Source organism: Nuphar pumila, chromosome 4, assembly GCF_984573655.1.
Source record: "Nuphar pumila chromosome 4, dmNupPumi1.hap1.1, whole genome shotgun sequence".
Lineage (NCBI taxonomy): Eukaryota > Viridiplantae > Streptophyta > Magnoliopsida > Nymphaeales > Nymphaeaceae > Nuphar > Nuphar pumila.
Window position 1 is genome coordinate 127,087,384 of NC_143252.1, and position 20,571 is coordinate 127,107,954.

Consider the following 20,571-nt stretch of genomic DNA (forward strand, 5'->3'; position numbering starts at 1 on the left):
CTTAACCGCCGCCCCATCCTACATGCTCTGGTCTATTAGACCCACTCGAGCATCTTGCCTGTGAAGGCGAATGGTCACCTTTTTATGTGATCTCAGCCTTTTGCTAATTGCACTCATCGAGGTTGCCACAACCTCATCATCCCACCATCGTAACCCACATGGGACGTACTTGTCCAAAAGTACGATCGTACCTTCCCAGAGGTACAACTACGATGAGAGGGCAGCATAATGGTTTATGATTCTTTTGGTTCATACATAACATGAATTGCTCTCTGAGCAGAGGGGCCTGGGGAGGCCGGTATCATCTCATGGATATCAATAAGGAATTTCTTAATCACTTTGAGGTACTGAATGACCTCCCGTACTATTGTATCATACTTTTCTTCAGGTCTAATTACCAAAGTAAATTTGTGGGTTCTCGATAGATAGCCTATCACGAGGTTTTATAAATGTCTGTATTATGCTTGGCATGCTCGAATACTAAGAATCAAGAAGTCACCTCCAAGATTCATCAGGCAATAATCAATAAGGCATTTATAGTAACTTATAACAGTGAGCCAGGCGAACATACAGGAATAAGGTCTTTCTAGCAATGAGTCTACTCGTAGAGCTCCAACAATAAGTATGAAATTTCAAAAGAATACCGATGCAGAAACACAACACAGACAATCACCAGTTAGGAAATTCTACGAGTGAGAATGCATGCCAAATAAACTATTCTATCACAAAATCCTTATAATTTTATTTCATTCTTATAAACCCATCGTGCGACTTTCCCCTACCTCGGGATGTCGTGCAGCTGCGTGCGTCTACGCGTGTAGATGATACGAGGATCGGGCCGCGGAGCCAGAGCGGGGGGTCCGATGCGAGGTCTGCAACAGTGCTACTCTAATTATTATGCGGAGAAGTAGAAAAACAAGTCTGCCTATAGGAGAAAAAGAGAGGCAGCAGGGGTGTGCCCCTGCTGGCCGAAAACCGAAAAACGACAAGGGGCGGGCCCTTGCCTGCAGACAGCAACGGGGCGACAGGGGATGAGCCCCTGTCGAAAACTACTGAGGCGGCAGGGGGTCAGCCCCTGCCAACGCAAAGAAGCGGCAGGGGCTGAGCCCCTGCCGGCAAAATAAATGTGGCAGGGGCTGAGCCCCTGCCAGAAACAATCAAGTGGCAGGGACTGAGCCCCTGCTAGCAACAGCCGAGTGGCAGGGGCTGAGCCCCTGCCAGAACCGATTAGGTGGCAGGGGCTGGGCCCCTGCCTGCGAAAATGAAGGTGGCAGGGGCTGAGCCCTTGCCAGAAACGTCAAGTGGCAGGGGTTGAGCCCCTGCCGGAAACATCGAATCGGCAGGGGCTGAGCCCCTGCCGACAAACACGTGACGGCAGGGGCTGAGCCCCTGCCGATGGCGGTGAGGTGGCAGGGCCTCGGCCCTTGCCCGGAAGAGTCGACGAATGGCAGGGGCCCAGCCCCTGCCAGACCGAGTCAACGAATGGCAGGGGTTGGGCCCCTGCCAGACCGAGTCATGGCGACCCCCAAAACGATGACGACAACAGGTGCCGCAGGGGTGACTGGACCCCTGCTGGCCCTTCGACAGCCCCGGTAGCAAAGGGAAAAAAAGAAAAATGGCGACAGGGCCCGAGGGCTCCCTGTCGACCCTCCGAAAGGTACAGGGGACGCGGGAGGGCGCGGCAGGGGCCGTGCGCCGCCTGTCGGCCTCCCGGCGAGGAGACAGAGGGGGGGGGGAAGGAGAGAAGAGGGAGGAGAAGAGCACGGCGTACCTGGAAATGGTGGCCGGCGTCGGCGGCGCGCGCAGCAGGGAGGAGACCGGCGCGGAGGGGGGAGCGAGGGCTGCGAGAGGGAGGCGTGACTCCCCTCGCCCTCCAACCTCCCTCAAAAAGGCGCAGGGGCAATCGAAAGGGGAAACCCCTGGTGGGTTTCCCAACTTGCCCGCACACGAAGGGGAAAGAAAGGGGGGGGGGGGTGTGGCGCCCGAATGCTCGGGTTTTTCTTTTGAAAACCCTAAAATAAAAAGGGGGGACCCGACCCGGCCCGGGTCCAAACAGATTTTTTTTTTTATATGGGGTTTTACATCCACAGGCCAATTGCTCAAAGAGCAATACATGTCATGTATGAACCAAAAGAATCACAAGACATTAAATGTTGCCCTCTCATCGTAGTCGTACCTCTAGGTAGGTACGACCGTACTTTTGGACAAGTATGTCCCATGTGTGTTACGATGTTTGGATGATGAGGTTGTAGCAACCTCGAAGCGTGCATTAAGCACAATGCTGAGATCACATAAATGGTGACAACTCGCCTTCACAGGCAAGATGTTCGAGTGGGCCTAACAGACCAAAGCATGTAGAATGAGGCGGCGGTTAAGAAACCCCCGTCGTGCCCATTCGACCTTCAAGGTTTATCAAGGGAGAGGATGGATAGTACAAAAACTCCAATGGACAGGTTGTTAACAACCACCCCACGGGCAAAAGACTCGGCTTCCCCAGTCATCGGAGTTAGGAGAATTGGGATTACCGTAAATTATCCTACGTTACGGTAACTCTCAGGTACTTCTGCAGAAGTTGGATGCATCCATGGGCCACGAATGTCTTTGGGGATTTACTCTCTTGGTTACTGACCGTCCCCTTAAGAGCGGACTCAGTCAGCCATCCGGGTTAATGAAAAACACTTGACATAATAAACCCCCGGATCGAACTCGGTTGTTTCTACGTTTCGCGTCTGTGCGTACCCAGAGGCTAGTTAATATCCGAACTTAAATAATATCTTTTTTTTAAATAGTTGTAGTTGATTGAGACTTACACTGCTTGAAATGTTTCAAACAATAGCTCTATGCATATGTTACACTTGCTATAATAGATTGCAATTGTACTTGTTGTTTTAATGTAATAAACTGTTTATCTCATGAATGTCCTGCTTTATTTTATTCTACTTTATCTATTCATGCACCTACTGGTTTGTTATTAAACTGACCCATTTCATGGGCGGGTGATGAGTAGGACTTAACAAGCGGCTGATGGCGTAGTGCAATATGGCTTAAGATTTCTCTTCTTTCTGCTGGCGTCTTAGCTCTGAGTTTTGGAGTTTTTCTTTAGATTATTAGACATTGGAAAAATGCTCATTTTGTAATAAACTGCAGATTTTATTAATGATCTATTGCTTTATTTCCCCAATTCCTCTAAGTAGTTGTTCATGTGAAATGATGGTTTTTCAGCTAACGTACCCAAGATTTGTTAACTTGTACTCCTTTCTAAATGTCTTCCGTTGTCGCTTTTAAAAGTGAAAACTTTAAATCTTTGAAATGTTTTTCGAAAATGTTTTCGAAATCACAAGTTGAAATTTTGGGGCGTTACAGAGATATACATTTTTGAGTTCACTGAAATGTGCAAGAAAGTAACTATTCATCTATAACCATTCGACCATCCTAAACTTGATGAGAAGGTTTACCAAGGAAGCCAAGTTGATACATCGTCATTGACAAGGTTTGCTACAAATGTTTTAATTGTGTATAGCCTTGTCATTCATCAAAATGAATTAAAGAAAATGTTTGCTTCAGATGAGTAGATTGCAATGAAGATTGCATAGAAACCTATTGGGATTGGCATTGCGGAGATAGTCCTCTCCATGGAGTTTTAGAAGAGGTGCAGTATGTTTTTGAGGATAACAATTGAGGAGAGTGGACAATGATGAAGCACCAGCTATGCCCTACTTGTATCATGACATGGATAGGGCAAAAGAGCAGATTAGAGAAATTCAATAGCAAGAAAAAGTATAATATGCTAGTTTAGAAGGTGATTGATTGGACTCACAAACACCATCAAGCCATTCATGTTACTGCCTCCAACTTTAATCCAACCATCAAATTCTCCCCCATAATAAGGAAGTACAAACGGGCATCCTAAATTGCATTGAAAAACTTAATGTAGATCACAGACTCCAAAGACATTCATTTGGAGTTAACCAAGTATGAATAAAACAAGGGAGACTTTGGATGAAGGAACGCAATCCAATTGTGTAACTCATTGCAGTCAGGTACGCATTTGAAATTTAATGTTATTAACTTATAATATTTAATTATGCATTTTTGTATTGCAAGGATTTCATAATATATTTTTCTTTTGTTGGTTCAGACCAATGGTGGAATAGGTTTGGTGGAGATTCTCATGCATTATCTAGGTTTACACAGCGTATATCGGATCAAGGATGCAGCACGAGTGGATGCGAGAGAAATTGGAGTTTTTTTTAGTGCATCCACACAAAGAAAAGGATTAGATTGGAGCCCTCACGACTAAATGATTTTGTATTTTTCGCCTACAACATGAGATTGAAGCGAAGGTAACATTAAGATATATGTTAGTGGATTTACTTTAATACAACTTGTATTCTAAATTAATATTTGAATGTTGCAGACAAATACAAAGAGAATCGATAAGATGCCAGAAGAGTAGCTACGACCCCATCAGTCAACCTCGACATACTGGATGAGTGGCTAGAAGAACCAGGTGTCTTGGATTGGAGCCAACTAGAGGTTGAGATGGAGGCTCAGGTGGATGATGACAAAAATGATTATGCTGGCTCAGAGATGATGTGGAGGAGGAGAAGACAACTCAGAAGAAGAAGATCCATTAATTGAGTATTGTTTTTGTTATGATTGATAGATTAGGATGCTTCTTTTGCTTTGTTTTGTTTTGTTTTGTTTTGTTATGTAATATATAACTTTGATATCAAGCATTCATGCTTGTGAGTTGTGACTTTTTTTAAATGTCTGTTAGTAGTGTTATTAGTTTTGTTTTGAATGTTTTACTAGTGCATGTTTATGTTTAATAACTCATAAGGCATATATTCATGGGTTTTTTTTGCATTCTATGATTTTTTTCCTTAATTTTTTGGAGATTTTTCTGTTTTTTCTTTTGCAATCTTTTAGGACTTTTGATTTTTAATTCGAGTTTTTCCTGTATCTTATGATATGGTATGATACACCCATATCTCGAGCTCATGTGATATGAGTTCTGATACGATAATTACAACATTAGTTCACAGTAAAAAAAATATCCCAAACAGCCAGTAATAAAGATTCAGATTTGAAACATGTCTGCATTTTTTTTTTGCAGTTGGTAATACAGCAACTCAGATCAGATCAGAAAGAAAACTGATGCAGAACAACCCAACAAACAAAATCAACCTACTTCCCTTGCAAGATTAAAATGTCCTAGCAAAATAAAAACCAGAATAATAAAGACAGCAGAGATGAGAAGATTTGACGATTTAATCCCAACCCAAAATGATTTATTTAAAAGAAAGTAAACAAAGAGAAAAGAGGATATTAGGGATTCGAAACTTGATTGGGAATCAAAGAATACCAGAAGAATATGGAGATGTTAAGAGAAGAAATCAGGAAAAGACTTGAAAAGAAGGATGATAAGAAGAAAAGAAGAAACACCAGAAGTAGGATCAATGGAACTCACCAAGATGAATCAATCTTCAATCCCATGCTCTGGTATCATGTGAACTTTTGGTATGGAATAGACCAAAGTATTTAAACAAGAAGAGAAGAATATGAACCAGCAATAGGGCTGCAGCAAGGCCATGATTCCCAATGTGGGAAGTCGTGCCAACTCCTTCTAATATAATGAAATCATTACAGAAGCATCAATTTACAATAATATCCCTTCAACATAGTACAAAGAAACAAATAATAAAAGGGGTAAAACAGTGATACAAAAATAATACAAGACTAGTTTCAATAGACATAACCAGGACCAAATTTGAATCAGAACCAGGATGCATAAACACCAAACATCACACGTCAATAGGTATTATCAAAAGTAAGCCCAGAGAAAATAGCTGAATCGTACATGCAAAAATATAATGATCTCATGCAATATAAGCATCATCCACTGAAAGAAGCATGTACCTAGATTCCATGTCTGAACTTCGACCAAAAACAATGGGGAGGGGTCCAGCCCACGTAGGAGCAACAGCAGCAATGGTTGATGACTTCAACAAACCTTTTGTTGCAGCACGAACTGCAATTGTTGCGGCATGCCCTCCTCCAATAATTATTGTCTCACTTTCTGCAAATGGAAAAAGAATTAGGTTGAAACAACTCAAAGCAGTGGTGTAATACCAAAACTAGATAAGAAACGAATAAGTGAAAAATCCACATTTCATCAAACAAAAAAAGGTGAAAAATCCACGTTACATGCAGACACATAACATGAGAAGCATTAAATGTAGAACTCAATCCTATAACCAGGATCCATGTATAAACTGAAATATCATATGTAAACCGCATTCAAACCAAATGCATGCCCAGAGATCTCTCTTGCAATCACAACTAGATATCACAAAAAATACATGCCTTTTGCAGATGCAAACACCGGTATCCAAACCCATGCATGTTCCTGTTCATGCCACTGGTTGTAACATCCCAAAGATCTACCACAGTGTTAACACAGTGTTAAGTTCTCTCAGTACATAATCATGAAAAACTAGAACAGATGAAAAAAATGAAATGGCGCAGCAGATGTGGGGCCCTGTCAGCCTTATCTGCTGAAGCTCTGCAGGTAAGAGCCGGTATGTACCCTGTTAACTGTGTGCAACTATTTGTCTTACCATCTGGCGACACTACAACTAGACAGCTCGGCCAGTTGCAATAAGAAATAGAACAGATGAAAGAAAAATATTGTTGTTAATTAAAAGATGTCTTTTAGCTGCCTACTGTTAAAATGTTAAAAATTGTATATATATAGGATAGATTAGGTTAGTTTCTTTTTTTGTTTTTTGGTCTCTTTGGAACTAGTCAACACAAGTGTTTCAAGAGCTTGGTGATCAAGCTGAATTTGTTTTCAATACATCAAAAAGTGTGCTACTCAAAACTTGAAAGTGTTGAAGCTCTTTTGCAAATCCTATTAAAGTACTTGTGAGATTGTGATTGTGTTTCAAGTGATAGATTGGTAGTGCTTACTTGGTGAAGGAGTGTTTGTGCTCTTAATCGGTGGTGTTTGCTTGGTGGTGGAGTGTGTTAAAACATATGTAATAATACCATAATACCCGATAGGGGTATTATGGTCATTTCACAAAGTACCCCATAGGGGTACTTATTTTGTTTGTCTTATTTTACTATTTTTTATTTTTATTTTTATTTTTAAAATTGTATTTTTTGGATACCGAAAAGAGGCCCCACAATGGAGTCGTTGGGGCCCCCAACGGTCACATATGTGACCGTTGGGGGCTCCCAACGACTCTATTGGGAGCCCCTTTGGTCTCCTTTTCTTATAAATAGGGGGAACCCCCCATGTATGTTGTATTGCTCTTGAGAGCTCCTCTTCAATAATAGTGATATTATTTTTCATGTGTGTAGCCTTTTTATAAGGCCTTTCGTATATCCCTTAGTGGATTTTCTCTCTTATGCTTGTTGCATTTGTCTGTGTGGGACATAGTGAATGCTTTAGCATTCTTGGATTCTTCCGCATATTTCATTACAGAGTGCTCGTGATCTTCGCCTTGCTTTTCTCTTTCTTCTTCTTTCTCTTCTCTATTCATTTCTTCTTGTTCTATCTCCTTTAGCCCTTGTAAAAATAGATGATAATGAAAATGTCACCATTGCTGGCTCATATGGAAGTTCAAATTAAAGGAGCATCACGAATGTGTTGTGACAACAAAAGTTTCATCTACATTGTCAGTAATTAGACCTTTCACGAATGTACCAAACATATTGGGATGGACTGTCACTACGTACGAGAGAAGTATCTATAGGGCACTATCGATCTTTCTCGTGTTACCTCAGAATATCAATTGGCAGATTTCAAGCCTCTCGTTGTTCCTAGATTTCACTTTCTCTTAGACAAACTTTCGGTTATCCAATCGTAAGTTTGAGGGAAAGTGTTAAAAATTGTGTGTGTGTATATATATATATATAACTAAGATAGATTAGGTTAGTTTTTTTTTTAGTTTCTTTGAAACTAGTCAACACAAGGTTGACTAGTCCTAAAAGACACGTTGGGGCTGGCCTAACGGCTCTAAATAGAGTTGTTGGACCTGCTCCAACGTCTCTATGAGACTCCTTGATTATGTATAAATAGGGGATGACTCCCCTCTAAATTGTAATGCTTCTTGCATGGATTCACATCAATAAAATATTGTTTTTTAGCCTCTGGTGTTGGCCCCTTTAGTGGGTTTTGTGTGTGAGCCTATTAGTGGCTCTTTGTGTGTTTACTTTGGTATTTTGGTGGACCAAGTTGTGACACTTTTGTGTGTCCACTTTGGTGATTGGTGAACATCATTGGAAGCTCTCATTTCCTTACACCTACAATAGTAAGATTCTAATTTATCTCCACAGGTAAGGACTTGTAAACATTTCTATTGTTAAGTCTTCTGTGAAAGAACTTATGGATAACATTTACATGTACATAAAATCATCATCCCATACACAACTTGTCAACTTGATAATAGAGATTTGGCAACAGATGGCAGGCAAAAAAGGAAGCAACTCCTTAAGCTCAACAAGGTCAGTAAAAGAAAGTCTCAATCAGGAAGCTATGTCACATAGGTGCGAGTGCAAAGGGTGCGACATGACAATTTCAAAAAACTTGGGTGCAAGGATGCAGACATATATATTCCGGTTAAATGTTGATGTATATACATTTATATATGTACATATATACTACATAGTATGTACATATTATTGATGTATATATGTATAGTGTATATATATAACATATAATATGTAGCATAAAAAATATATGTTTTAGTTCCTTATTTTTACATTTTCTTTTTTATTTTATGTATTATAGTTGTTGAACTAGCTGTTAGGAGTGTCCAACAGCTAGTTGGACTAGTCATCAAGCACTCCTAACAGCTAGCTCTAGCCTCTTGTGCCTATTTAAATAGGCCTTATTCCCCATTGTATGATATGTTTTTTGTGAGCATTCTAATTAATAAAAATATATTTTTTCATGTGTTTTCTCTCTATCTCTCACTCTCTTGTGCCTTAGTGCATTTGTATTGCCCTTAGTGGATTTTGTATTTGCCCATAGTAGCTTGTGTTTCAGTTTGTTGTCAATTTCTATCTCTTGTATTCTTCTTTATGATTTGATTACACGGTATTAGACCCACATGCTCTTGAAGTATAAAGATGGTATTACTCGGTTCATGAAATCTTGAGGATCATGTGGTCGTGATATTTCCTCTCTCGATCCTACGTTCTTGTTGGTGGTTGAGGATTCAAGCTTCCCCTCTTTCACTGCTCGTGATCATGGCTGAAAAGGACTCCACTGTAATCTCCTTCAAACTTAATGAATTTTTATCAAATGAATTTCAAATTTATTTGAAGACTCATGAGATTGTTAATCAAAAATCTTGACCCAAAACACCTCAACAAAATGAAATTGCCGAAAGAAAACACCACCATATTGTTGAAACTACTAGAACTTTCTTAATTGAAAAAAAATCCAAAAAAAATTTGGCCCAAAGACTCTCTCACCGCGATATACTTGATAAATAGAATGTTTTCATCAAATTTGGAAAGCAAATACCCAATAGAAAAACTTTTTAAAATTAATCCAGATTTGAAAAGATTGAGGGTGTTTGGATGCACGTGTCTTGTACTTTTTGAAAATCATGACAAACTCTCCTCCAAAGCCATAGAATATACATTTATTGGATATGCTGATAACCAAAAAGAATATAGATGTTATAATTTGAAAAATGATAAGCTCTATGTTTCGAGAAATGTTACATTTCTTGAAAATGAAAAAGGATTTCATGTTAAAGACTCTAAGGAAGATCTTGAGTATGCCTTCTTGTTTGATTTATTACCTAAACATAATGATAAAATTGTGGATTGTGATTCTAGTGATTAATCAAAACCAACATTAATCAAAACCAAACCCAAACCAATTCATATTGGCTTGAGTTTGGGTTTAATACGAATTAAAATTGTGTTATCCTGATCATTAACTGCTGATTTCTTGCTTCCGTATTTGCTTAAGTTATTTGCTTTTGTATTATGTTTTGGTTGAGTGATTTGACTGTATTTGAGAGAGAACTTGAATTATGTGAGCTATAACTATGTAAGTGTGAGAACCTAAAGAATCAATGAAAGATTTTAGTTTTTCTCTCTCTTATTATCTTCTTCTTTTCTTCTTTCTTTGTAAACAAAAGACACATCTCTCTCGTTGTAATATCATGTATTTTCTATGATTTTTAAAATCGATAAATATAATTTTATATTTTATATTTATTTAAAAATTGATAACATTGTGAGAAATAGTTAATTTTATAGGTGGCGTCAGTTGGGTCTAGGTGTGGCCCAGAGCCCATTGACAAGACCTAGTTGAGCTAATTATGATTTGAGAAATTTTTGGTTTTTAAGCTTTAAATTTGAGCGAAATTCAAGTTAAATTCAGGCAAAATTTAGAGGCAAAATTCAGGTAAAAACATCGTTAGATCAACCTCAGAATACTGATCACGTTGGCAACCTGTTTTTTCGAAATTGAATTACGGTTGGCTCAAAGATCGTATTTGCTAAAAATGACCCGCTTCTATTTTTGATATTCTTATGGATTGAATCGGACTGGATCCGCTCTGTCTTATCCAAGTTAATATGGATCTTGACCCAGTTCAGGATCTATATTGACTAAGATCTGGTCCAAGTAAAATCCATGTAGATTTGGATATGAATTTGGATCTTGGATCCAGATCTGGATCCGAAATCCATCCATGGTCAATTTAAAACTTTAAAATCAACTTCAAATTTAAATTGGATGAGGCAGAGTTCTACCTGGGGTAGAACTCTACCCCATAGAGGTCTTCCAGAGGGGGACGACACTCTCTGGAATATTCTCTAAAATATTAAATAAAATAATCAATAAAATAATTAATTAAAAAGGATAATATCTAGAAGGTAGTGTAGAGTTCTACACGAAGTAAAACTCTACCTAACTAAGGTTATATAGGGGGGACGTCACTCCTTCTAGATTAAAACTACTTAAATAAATAAAATAAAATATTAGAAAACAAATATAAAAGGGGTTGGTCTCTCCCTCTCTCTAGAACTCGCGTTCTAGAGAGAGAGTTAGACAGAGAAAAAAAGGGAAAACCCAAAACTTGTGTGTGTGAGAGAGAGAGAGAAAAAGAGAAAAGAAAAGGATGAAAGAAGGAGAAGAAAAGAAGAAAAAAATTAGTTTTTCATACATCTATCGATTTCTCTGATCTTTTTCCGAACTTCGATCAAGGTACGGGTTTCTCTCTAAGTTCTTATGGGCAAGAAATATGTATAATCGATTTACGTATAGGTATTAAAAGAAAAAAAAAGAGAAATCTGATTTTATGTATATATATATATAAATAGTGTTGAATATATATATATATATATATATATGCAGATTTATTTATTTTTTTATGGATGACGATTTCCCTTATGCATCAAAAATTTGAATATATATATGTTGATTTCTTGATTCACGTATCAGAATATATAAAGGCATATACATACCCAGGTTTGACGATTTTTCATCCAAAAATAGGCATGTCGATTTTCTGTTTCATGGCTTATGCATAGCAAAAAATACATATGATGCATATAATCAGACTTAGTAATTTTTATCGTTCATGCCATTGAATTTATTTGTGAATATGTGTATACAGTCCATGAAAAATGATATTGTTTTACCTGTCTCTGAAAATATCATATGGTTCAGTTTTGTGAATCTCGTTTTGCTCATGCATACCGTACACACACACACACGCGCGCGCACACACGCGCGCGCACACACGCGCGCGCACACACACACACACACACACACACACACACATATATATATATATATATATATATGTGTGTGTGTGTGTGTGTGTGATATATATATATATATGTGTGTGTGTGTGTGTTCAGATCTGTTAATTCTTTTGACATGCATATAGCTGAATATATTTTATTGTTTCGGGCGTATGCATACATATGCATCTAAAATTTCACATCTGAAAAATATTTAGTTTATTTTAGTCCTGCCCAGTATGTACACTCCTGTAGATCTGGTTCAGATCTGCCGAGTGTATACTCAAGCAGATCGGGGTCAGATCTGCCGAGCAATACTCGGGCAGATCAGCCAAGTTTCACAAGTGTGCAGATCTGGTTCAGATCTGCTGAATATATGCATGCATATCTGATGAGATCTGCCGAATTTACATGCAGATCTGCCAAGTTTAGGTGCACTAATTTGGATCAGATCTGCCGAGTGTATGCATTAGGCAGATCTGGTCCAGATCTGTCGAATATATGATTATTTGATTTTGATTCAGATCTGTCCAGATGCATGCTCATGCATTCGAACGTGTTGTTTTTATTCATGTTAGCCGAATTACATACTCATGCATCTGAAATTAATTATATGTTTCAATTTTTTTATTGAGTTTAGCATAGATGATTATGCAGTCCAACATGCATAGTAGTGGGCTTATGGCCTGGCCGACCCATGTACATGTTCGTGAACATGTACATGGATCAACCAGCAGGCTGGTCCACATGTACCTATGGTTTGGCCAAGAAGATGTACATGGATCAGCCAGCAAGGTTTGGTACATGTTTGAGTGGGGTCTGGCCGACCCACGTACATGTTTGTGAACATGAAGCTGGTACAAGATTTCTTCTAGTGTGGCTGACAAATGTACATGATTATGATCATGTACATGGATCAGCCAGCATATTGTTAAAGTGTATTTTTTAGCATTGAACAACCCATGTACATGAATTTGATCATGTACATGGATCAGCCAGCATATTGTTAAAGTGTATTTTTTAGCATTGAACAACCCATGTACATGAATTTGATCATGTACATGGATCAGCCCTAATTGTTGGTTCGACAGAAATTTCTGCATAGTTGATTTAGTACATGAATTTGGTCATGCACATGTTTAAGATTGATCTATGCATTCCTTCTGAAATGATACATAAACATGATTTTAATTTGATCGCCTTGCAGTTGTGCATATCATACGCATGAATCTGAAATTTATTTGATGTTTGCATAACTGTGATCATTGCATGTTTGGTTGTTTATACAAGAAATTGATCATGATAATGTGTTCTGCAAACATCTATTTGCATGTGTATGCGTTTGGCTTCCTGTGCATTCATTTTGTGTGTTTGAATGTGTATTGTGAACATGTTTAGAAGCAATAAATGTGTTGCATGTTCACATAAATTTTGCAAAGATGCATAAATTACTTTTGAGATATGTTGGTGGTCAAATGTGAACCACTGCTGGCCGTGCAGGCCAAGAGCACGTGTTGATCCAAGTATTGTTGATTTTATTTATGCATTGCAAAATTTATTTCTGAAAATTTAATAGTTTTTCAAAATTAATTGCACTATTAAATTGTGCAGGCCAGGGCCCAAAATTGGTTTTGCATGTTGATTTGCAAAACGGTTCTTACGTAAAGAACTTGAAATTATTTAAAAAGGTAAAAAAAACCAAACAATATAATTAATCTCTTCCTTGATGTCCCTTTCACATTGTAAGAATCTTAGACGGCGGGAAACCGTGAGGATACTAAAACTCCGTGTGTGATTGTGCCCCTCAACCCGATATGGTTGTTCACCTCCCGGCCATAGTTTTAGGGAGATTCAGTCACTTTGCCTGGGGGTGGTGTTGACTCAACTGTAGTTATTGGTATACCAAGAAAGTGACGTCAGTGAATGTTGATTTTCTTTATGTCCTGACATTAGATGTTGATTTCTAATGTTCCGATGGATGGTGTTGATTCTTGATATCGGTCGAAGAACAAGTGTGAAACCCAGTAATAAAATACAAATTGTATGTTAAGCTATAATTGGGAACCTAACTTGTACTTCAGGAATTAATGCCCGTTTTGAGTATCTGTGGATTTAAGGAAAAGTGAAAATTAAACTTGTGTACATTTAATAGGGACGTGCATGCAAAAGCAACTCTGATAAATAACTTAATAAGTTATTCATGCATGTGTATTGAATCATACATATTTATTGTTTAGCATTAGTTCATGCATTTATACATATTTGGTTTTGCATAATATTTGATTCCGCATGATATTTTGTTTAAATGCTTGAATGGTAAGTTGATTGTGGTAAATTATTGTTTGTGATATTCCTCTGAAATTTATGCATGAATCTGTTTATGTTATTTCCTTTACTTTTTTTATTTTTAGAAGAATTTGTATAAAGGACTTCGGTTCTTACCCATTTTCTTAAAACTGTTTTACAAGAATGGATGCTCTGTGATGTCCTGACTAGTTAGCTGGAGACTATGAGTTGTGTGAGTGGTTTTTGGGTTCTGACAGGATGGCTCATATGATATACACGATTTTCATGTTCTAGTATGTTTGACTTTTGATTTAAATTAATAAAGTTTGAATTATTCTTCCGTGGATAAAATGCACAGTTTAGTTTATGGTTTGGTATATTAAATTTGTGATGCGATGTGTTTCCGCAATTGTTTAAAAAAAATCTACTATTTTTATGAGGGTCGGTTGGGGTTGTTACACTCGTGGACGACCTCTCAAAGAGAGAGAAAAAGATCTCCCTTTGGAATCATCTTTCCTTTCTTCTCTCTCGCTTTATATATATAGGAAAACCCGTATCTTCGAACATGTTTTCCTTTGAACACGTTTGAATGTGAGGCATAATGTCGCACATTCTTTTTCCCAAAAATGGACATTTAGTGACAGTTTTGAACTGCTGCTAAATGTCATTTTTTTGCTTAGAGATTTAGCAACGATCAAGACCAGTGCTAAATCTCTAGAGTACGCAAAAAAATGATGAATCATCGTTGTTTGATCACGCGCAATCAATGGTGACGGTTCGTCCAACGTATCTTCAAACACTTCACGTGTTTGAAGATATGGGTTACTATATATATATCGTCTCTTGAACACAACCCTAGTGAGTCCGCCTACCAAGGGGTCAACTCTTAACACCAGGTATGATGAAACTCGACCCTAACCAAACTTGCAAGTCACCCCAGTTCCATGGAAGGTTATCTTGGTCTTTTCTGCTTTTAGATATTGTTGGCCTTTTGGTCCTCAATGCAACCACCCAGCTCGACCAGAGCATATCTTTGACTTGTCATCTTCTCGTTCCCACATTGGTTCCAACATCCAACCAATATATATGCTTCATATCTAGATCCAATTAAACCGAACCAGTTCTTGTCTTTATCTCTGAAGACTTGAGTAGGGTGTAAATGAATCGTATACAAACCCTGAATTCACAACATATATCTGAACATATTCTTAAATATACATCCACCCATTTCTACGAAATTTAGAAATAACAATTATCTTCTAATGCATGCAATATATCCTATGCAGATCAATTCTAAAGTGAGAAATACATTCTATGTAGTTAAATTCTAATGCATGTAATATATTCTATCTCATGAAACCTATCATCCCAAACACATTCCATTTGTACTTACGTATGTCAGTTACATACGCAAGCATCGCATCACAACATTCAGGTATATGCCTCAACTGCATATGCACACAAACAAACAATCATTTGTATGACGTTCCAAGACACAAACACAATTAAACACACAAATGTTCGCAAGTATGCTCGATTGCATACACGTACACCTCATTACATGAGTATTCATATATGTGCTCGATTTCGTACGTATTTGTTGCATATCGATGTTAAGAATACGTTTGTATGTACTTTAGCTTAAAACATGTGCACACACATATACATACACTTTTAATATTCTTTCTTGCAAAACACGTAATTGTATATATTCCATTTTTATCTTTCAATTTTAGCATTCAATCTGCAAAACAAAACACTTCATAAAGTTTTGAATAATCCGGTTCTCTAATTATGAATTCCCCAATTCCCCAACTTCGGTCCAAAAAGCTTCATTCAAGGGTTTACATATGTCACCGAAGCTCAGGGCAAGGATTGCCTAAATTTTTGTGCAGTTATCCCACGAACAAGGCAAGGAATTAAAGAATTGTACCTCTCTAGTTGTGTCCTTCGCTTTGGGGGTTTTCCCTAACTTGGCATGAACTTCAGTGGCAATTCGACCATGCGAGTCGTCGATGGCGACTATGAGGCAAGTGCAGCACAGATTACAAGGCAATCTTGTAAGTGGTAATGGCACGCTTCATGAGATAGTGTGCATGGATCCTAAGATAGGGCGCAGATCCTGAGGTGGTGTGCACGAGTCCCAATGTGACTATAACCATGGCAGCAAAATGACGGCATGCGGCGATAGCGGCATCCGCTTTTCTTTTCTTTTCTTTTCTTTTCTTTTCTTTTCTTTTCTTTTCTTTTCTTTTCTTTTCTTTTCTTTTCTTTTCTCCTTTCCTTTTTTTCTTTTACTCTTCTTTTTCCTTTCCTCTTTTTCTTCTTTCCCTTTTCTTTTCTTCCCTTCTTTTTCTTCTCTTCTTCTTCCCTCTTCCTTTCTCCTTCTTCTTCCCTCTTCTTCACAACTAAAAGTCACAGAGTGGGGTGGGGGGCGGCAGGGGCGGCGATAGGGCTCGGTTGGCCTCAGTAGGAAGGAGGTTGCGGTTGGGGTCGATTGGCCTCAACAAGGAGACCGGTTGTTGGGGTCGACTGGCCTCAACAGGGAGGAGGTCGCAGCAGAAGTCGCCCGACAAAGCTCGGATGGCCCAGCCGATAGGGAGGAGGCCACGGCAGGAATTGCCCGACTAAGCTTAGGTGGCCCAACCGACAGGGAGGAAGCCGCAGCAGGGGTCGCACGATTGAGCTCGAGTGGCCCAGCCGATAGGGAGCCCTGACGATGGTCAGGGGCTCTGTCGATAAGGATGGGGGGTGCTGAGATGGCTGGTGACCAAATGGGGATAATGTTGGCGTTCCGACGAACAGGGGGAAGATCAGTGGTGACCGACAGTGCCCGACAAATAGGGAGATGGTGGTTCGGCCGTGTGGTGGTGCTCGGTGGGTGGGCAGCTCGTGTGAGAGGATGTGAGTGGTGATGGGTGTTCGTATGAGAGGGTGAGAGGGGAGAGTAAGAGAGTGAGAGGAGGGTTTGGGAAAGGGGAATGAATGGGAGAAAGATAGATATTTAATAGGGGGGAGAGTGAGTGAGAGAGGCGGTGGGAGAAGATAGAGAGAGATAAAGTAAAGAGAGAGATAAGGTAGAGAGAGTAGAGAGAGAAAGTAGGGAGAGGAGAGAGGAATGAATAGAGAGAGTAATGAATAGAGGGAGAGAGTAGAGAGAAACTAGAGAGAGAAAGTAGAGAGAGGAGAGAGAGAAAGTACTAGCGGAGGCCACCACTTAACCATTCTATATAAATTATCGTTCGTATTTGCCCCCCTTGGGCATCAGGGTCTATGTATCTTTATCCTACATGCTATGAATCCGACTCGCTTCGTTAAACAAGTTCTTCTAGAGTTTTTTACGATCTAAACCCAGTTCGAATCCATAATCTTGAGCTTGTAAAGCTCCATCTCCTGATTTAAACTAGATCGGATCACAATCCGGTCCAAACTTACGCAAATCTTACATAAAAATTTCTTAAAATTTATATTAAAAATTATAGGTATTACATACCAGGATTGGAGAAGGATGAGACTGCGGCTCCAGTTGAGGATGATGCTCCTTTGAGAAGAGGTTGAAGTATTTTCACCAATTGAGACAAGAACATGCTTCCAATGAATGTATCTTGTGGTTGCTTATGTTGTTAGTCATTTGAGGTGGTCCAACCAAAGCCGCCTTTTTCTCTTCCCTTCCTTTTAATTTGAGACAAAGGCTTAATGTGTCCCAGTTCATGGCAATAGTGACAAGTGATCTTTCTTTTGTTGTCATACTCATTACCTTGTCTCCTAAAGTGAGGTGCTTTTATGTGAGGGTGTAATTTTTTGGCCTAGAAACAGCTAAGACTGAGTCATCTTCATTCTTGAAACAATGTCTTTTCAATCTATTCTCTTCCATACTTAGCTCTTAAAGAGTATCCACCAACGTTATTAAAAATGTGCCTCAAGGCACAAAAGGTGCACCTCACCCCAAGGCGAGGCCCCTTTTGCCTTGAGGCGCAGGCCTGAAACGCAAAATGCCTGAGGTGTATGCCTCAGGGCGAGGTGCACCCCATTTGCTTATCAAGGTCAAATGGGGGCCACATGGGGAGAAAGAGGGAGGCCCCGGCCCTAATTAAGGTTGGGGCCTCCCACTTTTTCTATTTGCTCTCTCTCTCTCTTTGTTGCCTCTCCCTCTCTCTCGTCCGTCTCTCGTCTGTCGCTCTCCCACTCTCTTGTCTCTCGTCTATCACTCTCCCACTCTCTCGTCTCTATCTACCGAAAGGAGGAAGGACTCTCTCTCTCTCTCTCTTTTTGTTTTTGTGCTTATTTGTATGTTTTTGCTTAGCCAAGAAGGTAATTTTTGTTTTTGTGCTTATTTTCTGTTTCTATTTTTGTGCTTAGCCAAGAAGGTAATTTTCTTCTTCTAAGCTATAAGAAAAGGCAAAATATTACAAGCATTTTATGCTTATTTGCGTGTTATGTCAATAATTAGTGTCAATGATAATGAGTTTTAGCTTGTGTCAAATATTACAATCTAAATATTACAAGCTAATGCTAATATACATTTTTTGAAGATGACATGATGTTGAGGGTTTTGGACAAATACATTTACATTTGGTTGTTAACGCTAATATGCATTTTTTGAAGATGACATGATGTTGAGAAATTTGATTGTTAGAGATTTCGTTACTTAATTTTTTATTGAATGCTCATATTTTATTTGTTTACATAGATCAAGTTGTTTCTTCAATATTACTTTTACATGTTAATCTCATATTTTTCGTTATTTATTTTTTATTTCTTATTGGTTGTTGCTTCATCAATAAAGCATTTTTTTATTTATCTGTACTTTAGATATTTTTTTTAAGTTTTCAAAAAAAAATTAGAGGCTTACGCTTTATGCCTCAGTTTCATTGGAGCGCTATGCTACACCTCAATGCTTTTCACAACATTGGTATCCACAATAGAGGGATATTTTCCTCTATAAAGGAGAGCTGACTTGGTAGTCTCAAATTTGAGTCACAAACTATTAACGAATTGATAAAAGTGTGTCGCATCAATTTGCCTTTGTCGAAGCTCAATGTCTTTGGAGCAATGCCACTGGAGCTCAAGAATGGTCAACTCCTCCCAAAGTTCAAATAGAGTATTGTAATATTCCCTTATGCTAATATCCCCTTGTGTCATGGTTCATATTTTATCTTGAAGGTTGCACACATGTGTTTTTCAGAGAATACATATTTTTGAGGTATTCCTATGCATTATTGGCATGCTCAAATTTAGCTATACTAGAGCACTTCTTAATGTCAAAGCTATTTATGAGCTATGACATAATTTTTGTATGACCCATTCCTTCCATTTTCTCTCATAGTCAATGATTGTTTTGATTCTCTCATCATCATTTAGAGCTACATCCTTCTCATTCTCTACTTTGGTGAGAAGAAGCTTAGGCTCTGGATCGGACCCATACACTAATCCCCACAAACCCTTGCCCCAAATATGGGGATTTATAATTAAAGACCACATTACATAATTAATATCATTTAGCTTAATGGGGACAATAGTAACACTCTCATTGTCCTTCATTTTTTACAAAAGAAAAGGGAAGAGGATAGAGGAGACACATAGAGAGAGAGGAAGATAGATGAACATCTATGTCACACGGACTCGGCTAAGGAGGTGCCGCACCCGAGTCGACACGCCCCGACACGGGTGCGGACTCGGGTGCGGCTTCGGACTCGGCCCGGACTCGGTCAACGCCGAGTCGGACTCGGTCAACGAGTCCAGGCTGAGTCCGTCCACATTTTGGACTCGGTCAACTTTGACCGAGTCCAAAAATGTCCCTAAAAAACTATTTTTTTATATTTTTTATTTAAAAAATATATATATATAAAAAAAGGCACTGTGACTGTGCAGTCTTTGCAGTGTGCACAGTCTGTGACTGTGCACAGTCTGTGACACAGTGCACAGTGATGTGCCTGTGCACAGTCACAGTCTAGTCACAGTCTGTGACTGTGCACAGACACCTGTGGCATTTTAAAACTAAAATAAAATTTTATATATATATATATATATATATATTTTTTTTGCCGAGTCCCCGTGTCCAAAAATTTTAAAATTGTGCCGCACCCGTGTCGCACCCGCACCCTCACCCGCACCCATGTGACATAGATGAACATGTTCACTTGAGTTACCACGAACTCAGAAACACTTGAATCACCACGAACACTTGGGAAGCTTTTATGAATCACGAACTCGTCATTATCAACTTCAAAAGGCCAAGAGCATTATGGCCTTAATACCATGTTAGAAAATGAGAACCTTCGATCACCAACACGAATGTCCACCAATAGATACAAAATGGACAATCACAAAAGAGAGTCACAAGGGCACAATTACAAAACCCACAATGGGTACACACAAAGAAAGCACTCACAATAGGAAAAAATAATATTTTATTAATATCCAAATATACAAGAAGCATACTCTGAAAGAGGGGGTTTCACCCTTATTTATACAAGTAATATGAAGCCAAAAGAGTCG

The 20,571-nt window shown here is 38.9% G+C and overlaps 1 protein-coding gene across 2 annotated transcripts in view; it reads right to left on the bottom strand.

The window, feature by feature from the left end:
- The window catches only part of LOC149840977 (alpha/beta-Hydrolases superfamily protein), a 63,440-nt gene that overhangs the window by 14,824 nt on the left and 28,045 nt on the right, over nt 1-20,571 (bottom strand). For both annotated transcript variants that reach the window (XM_090003515.1, XM_090003514.1), the window contains exon 3: nt 5,923-6,082. In XM_090003515.1, the coding sequence (XP_089859641.1) occupies nt 5,923-6,082 (160 nt within the window). The remainder of the gene's footprint in view (nt 1-5,922; nt 6,083-20,571) is intronic.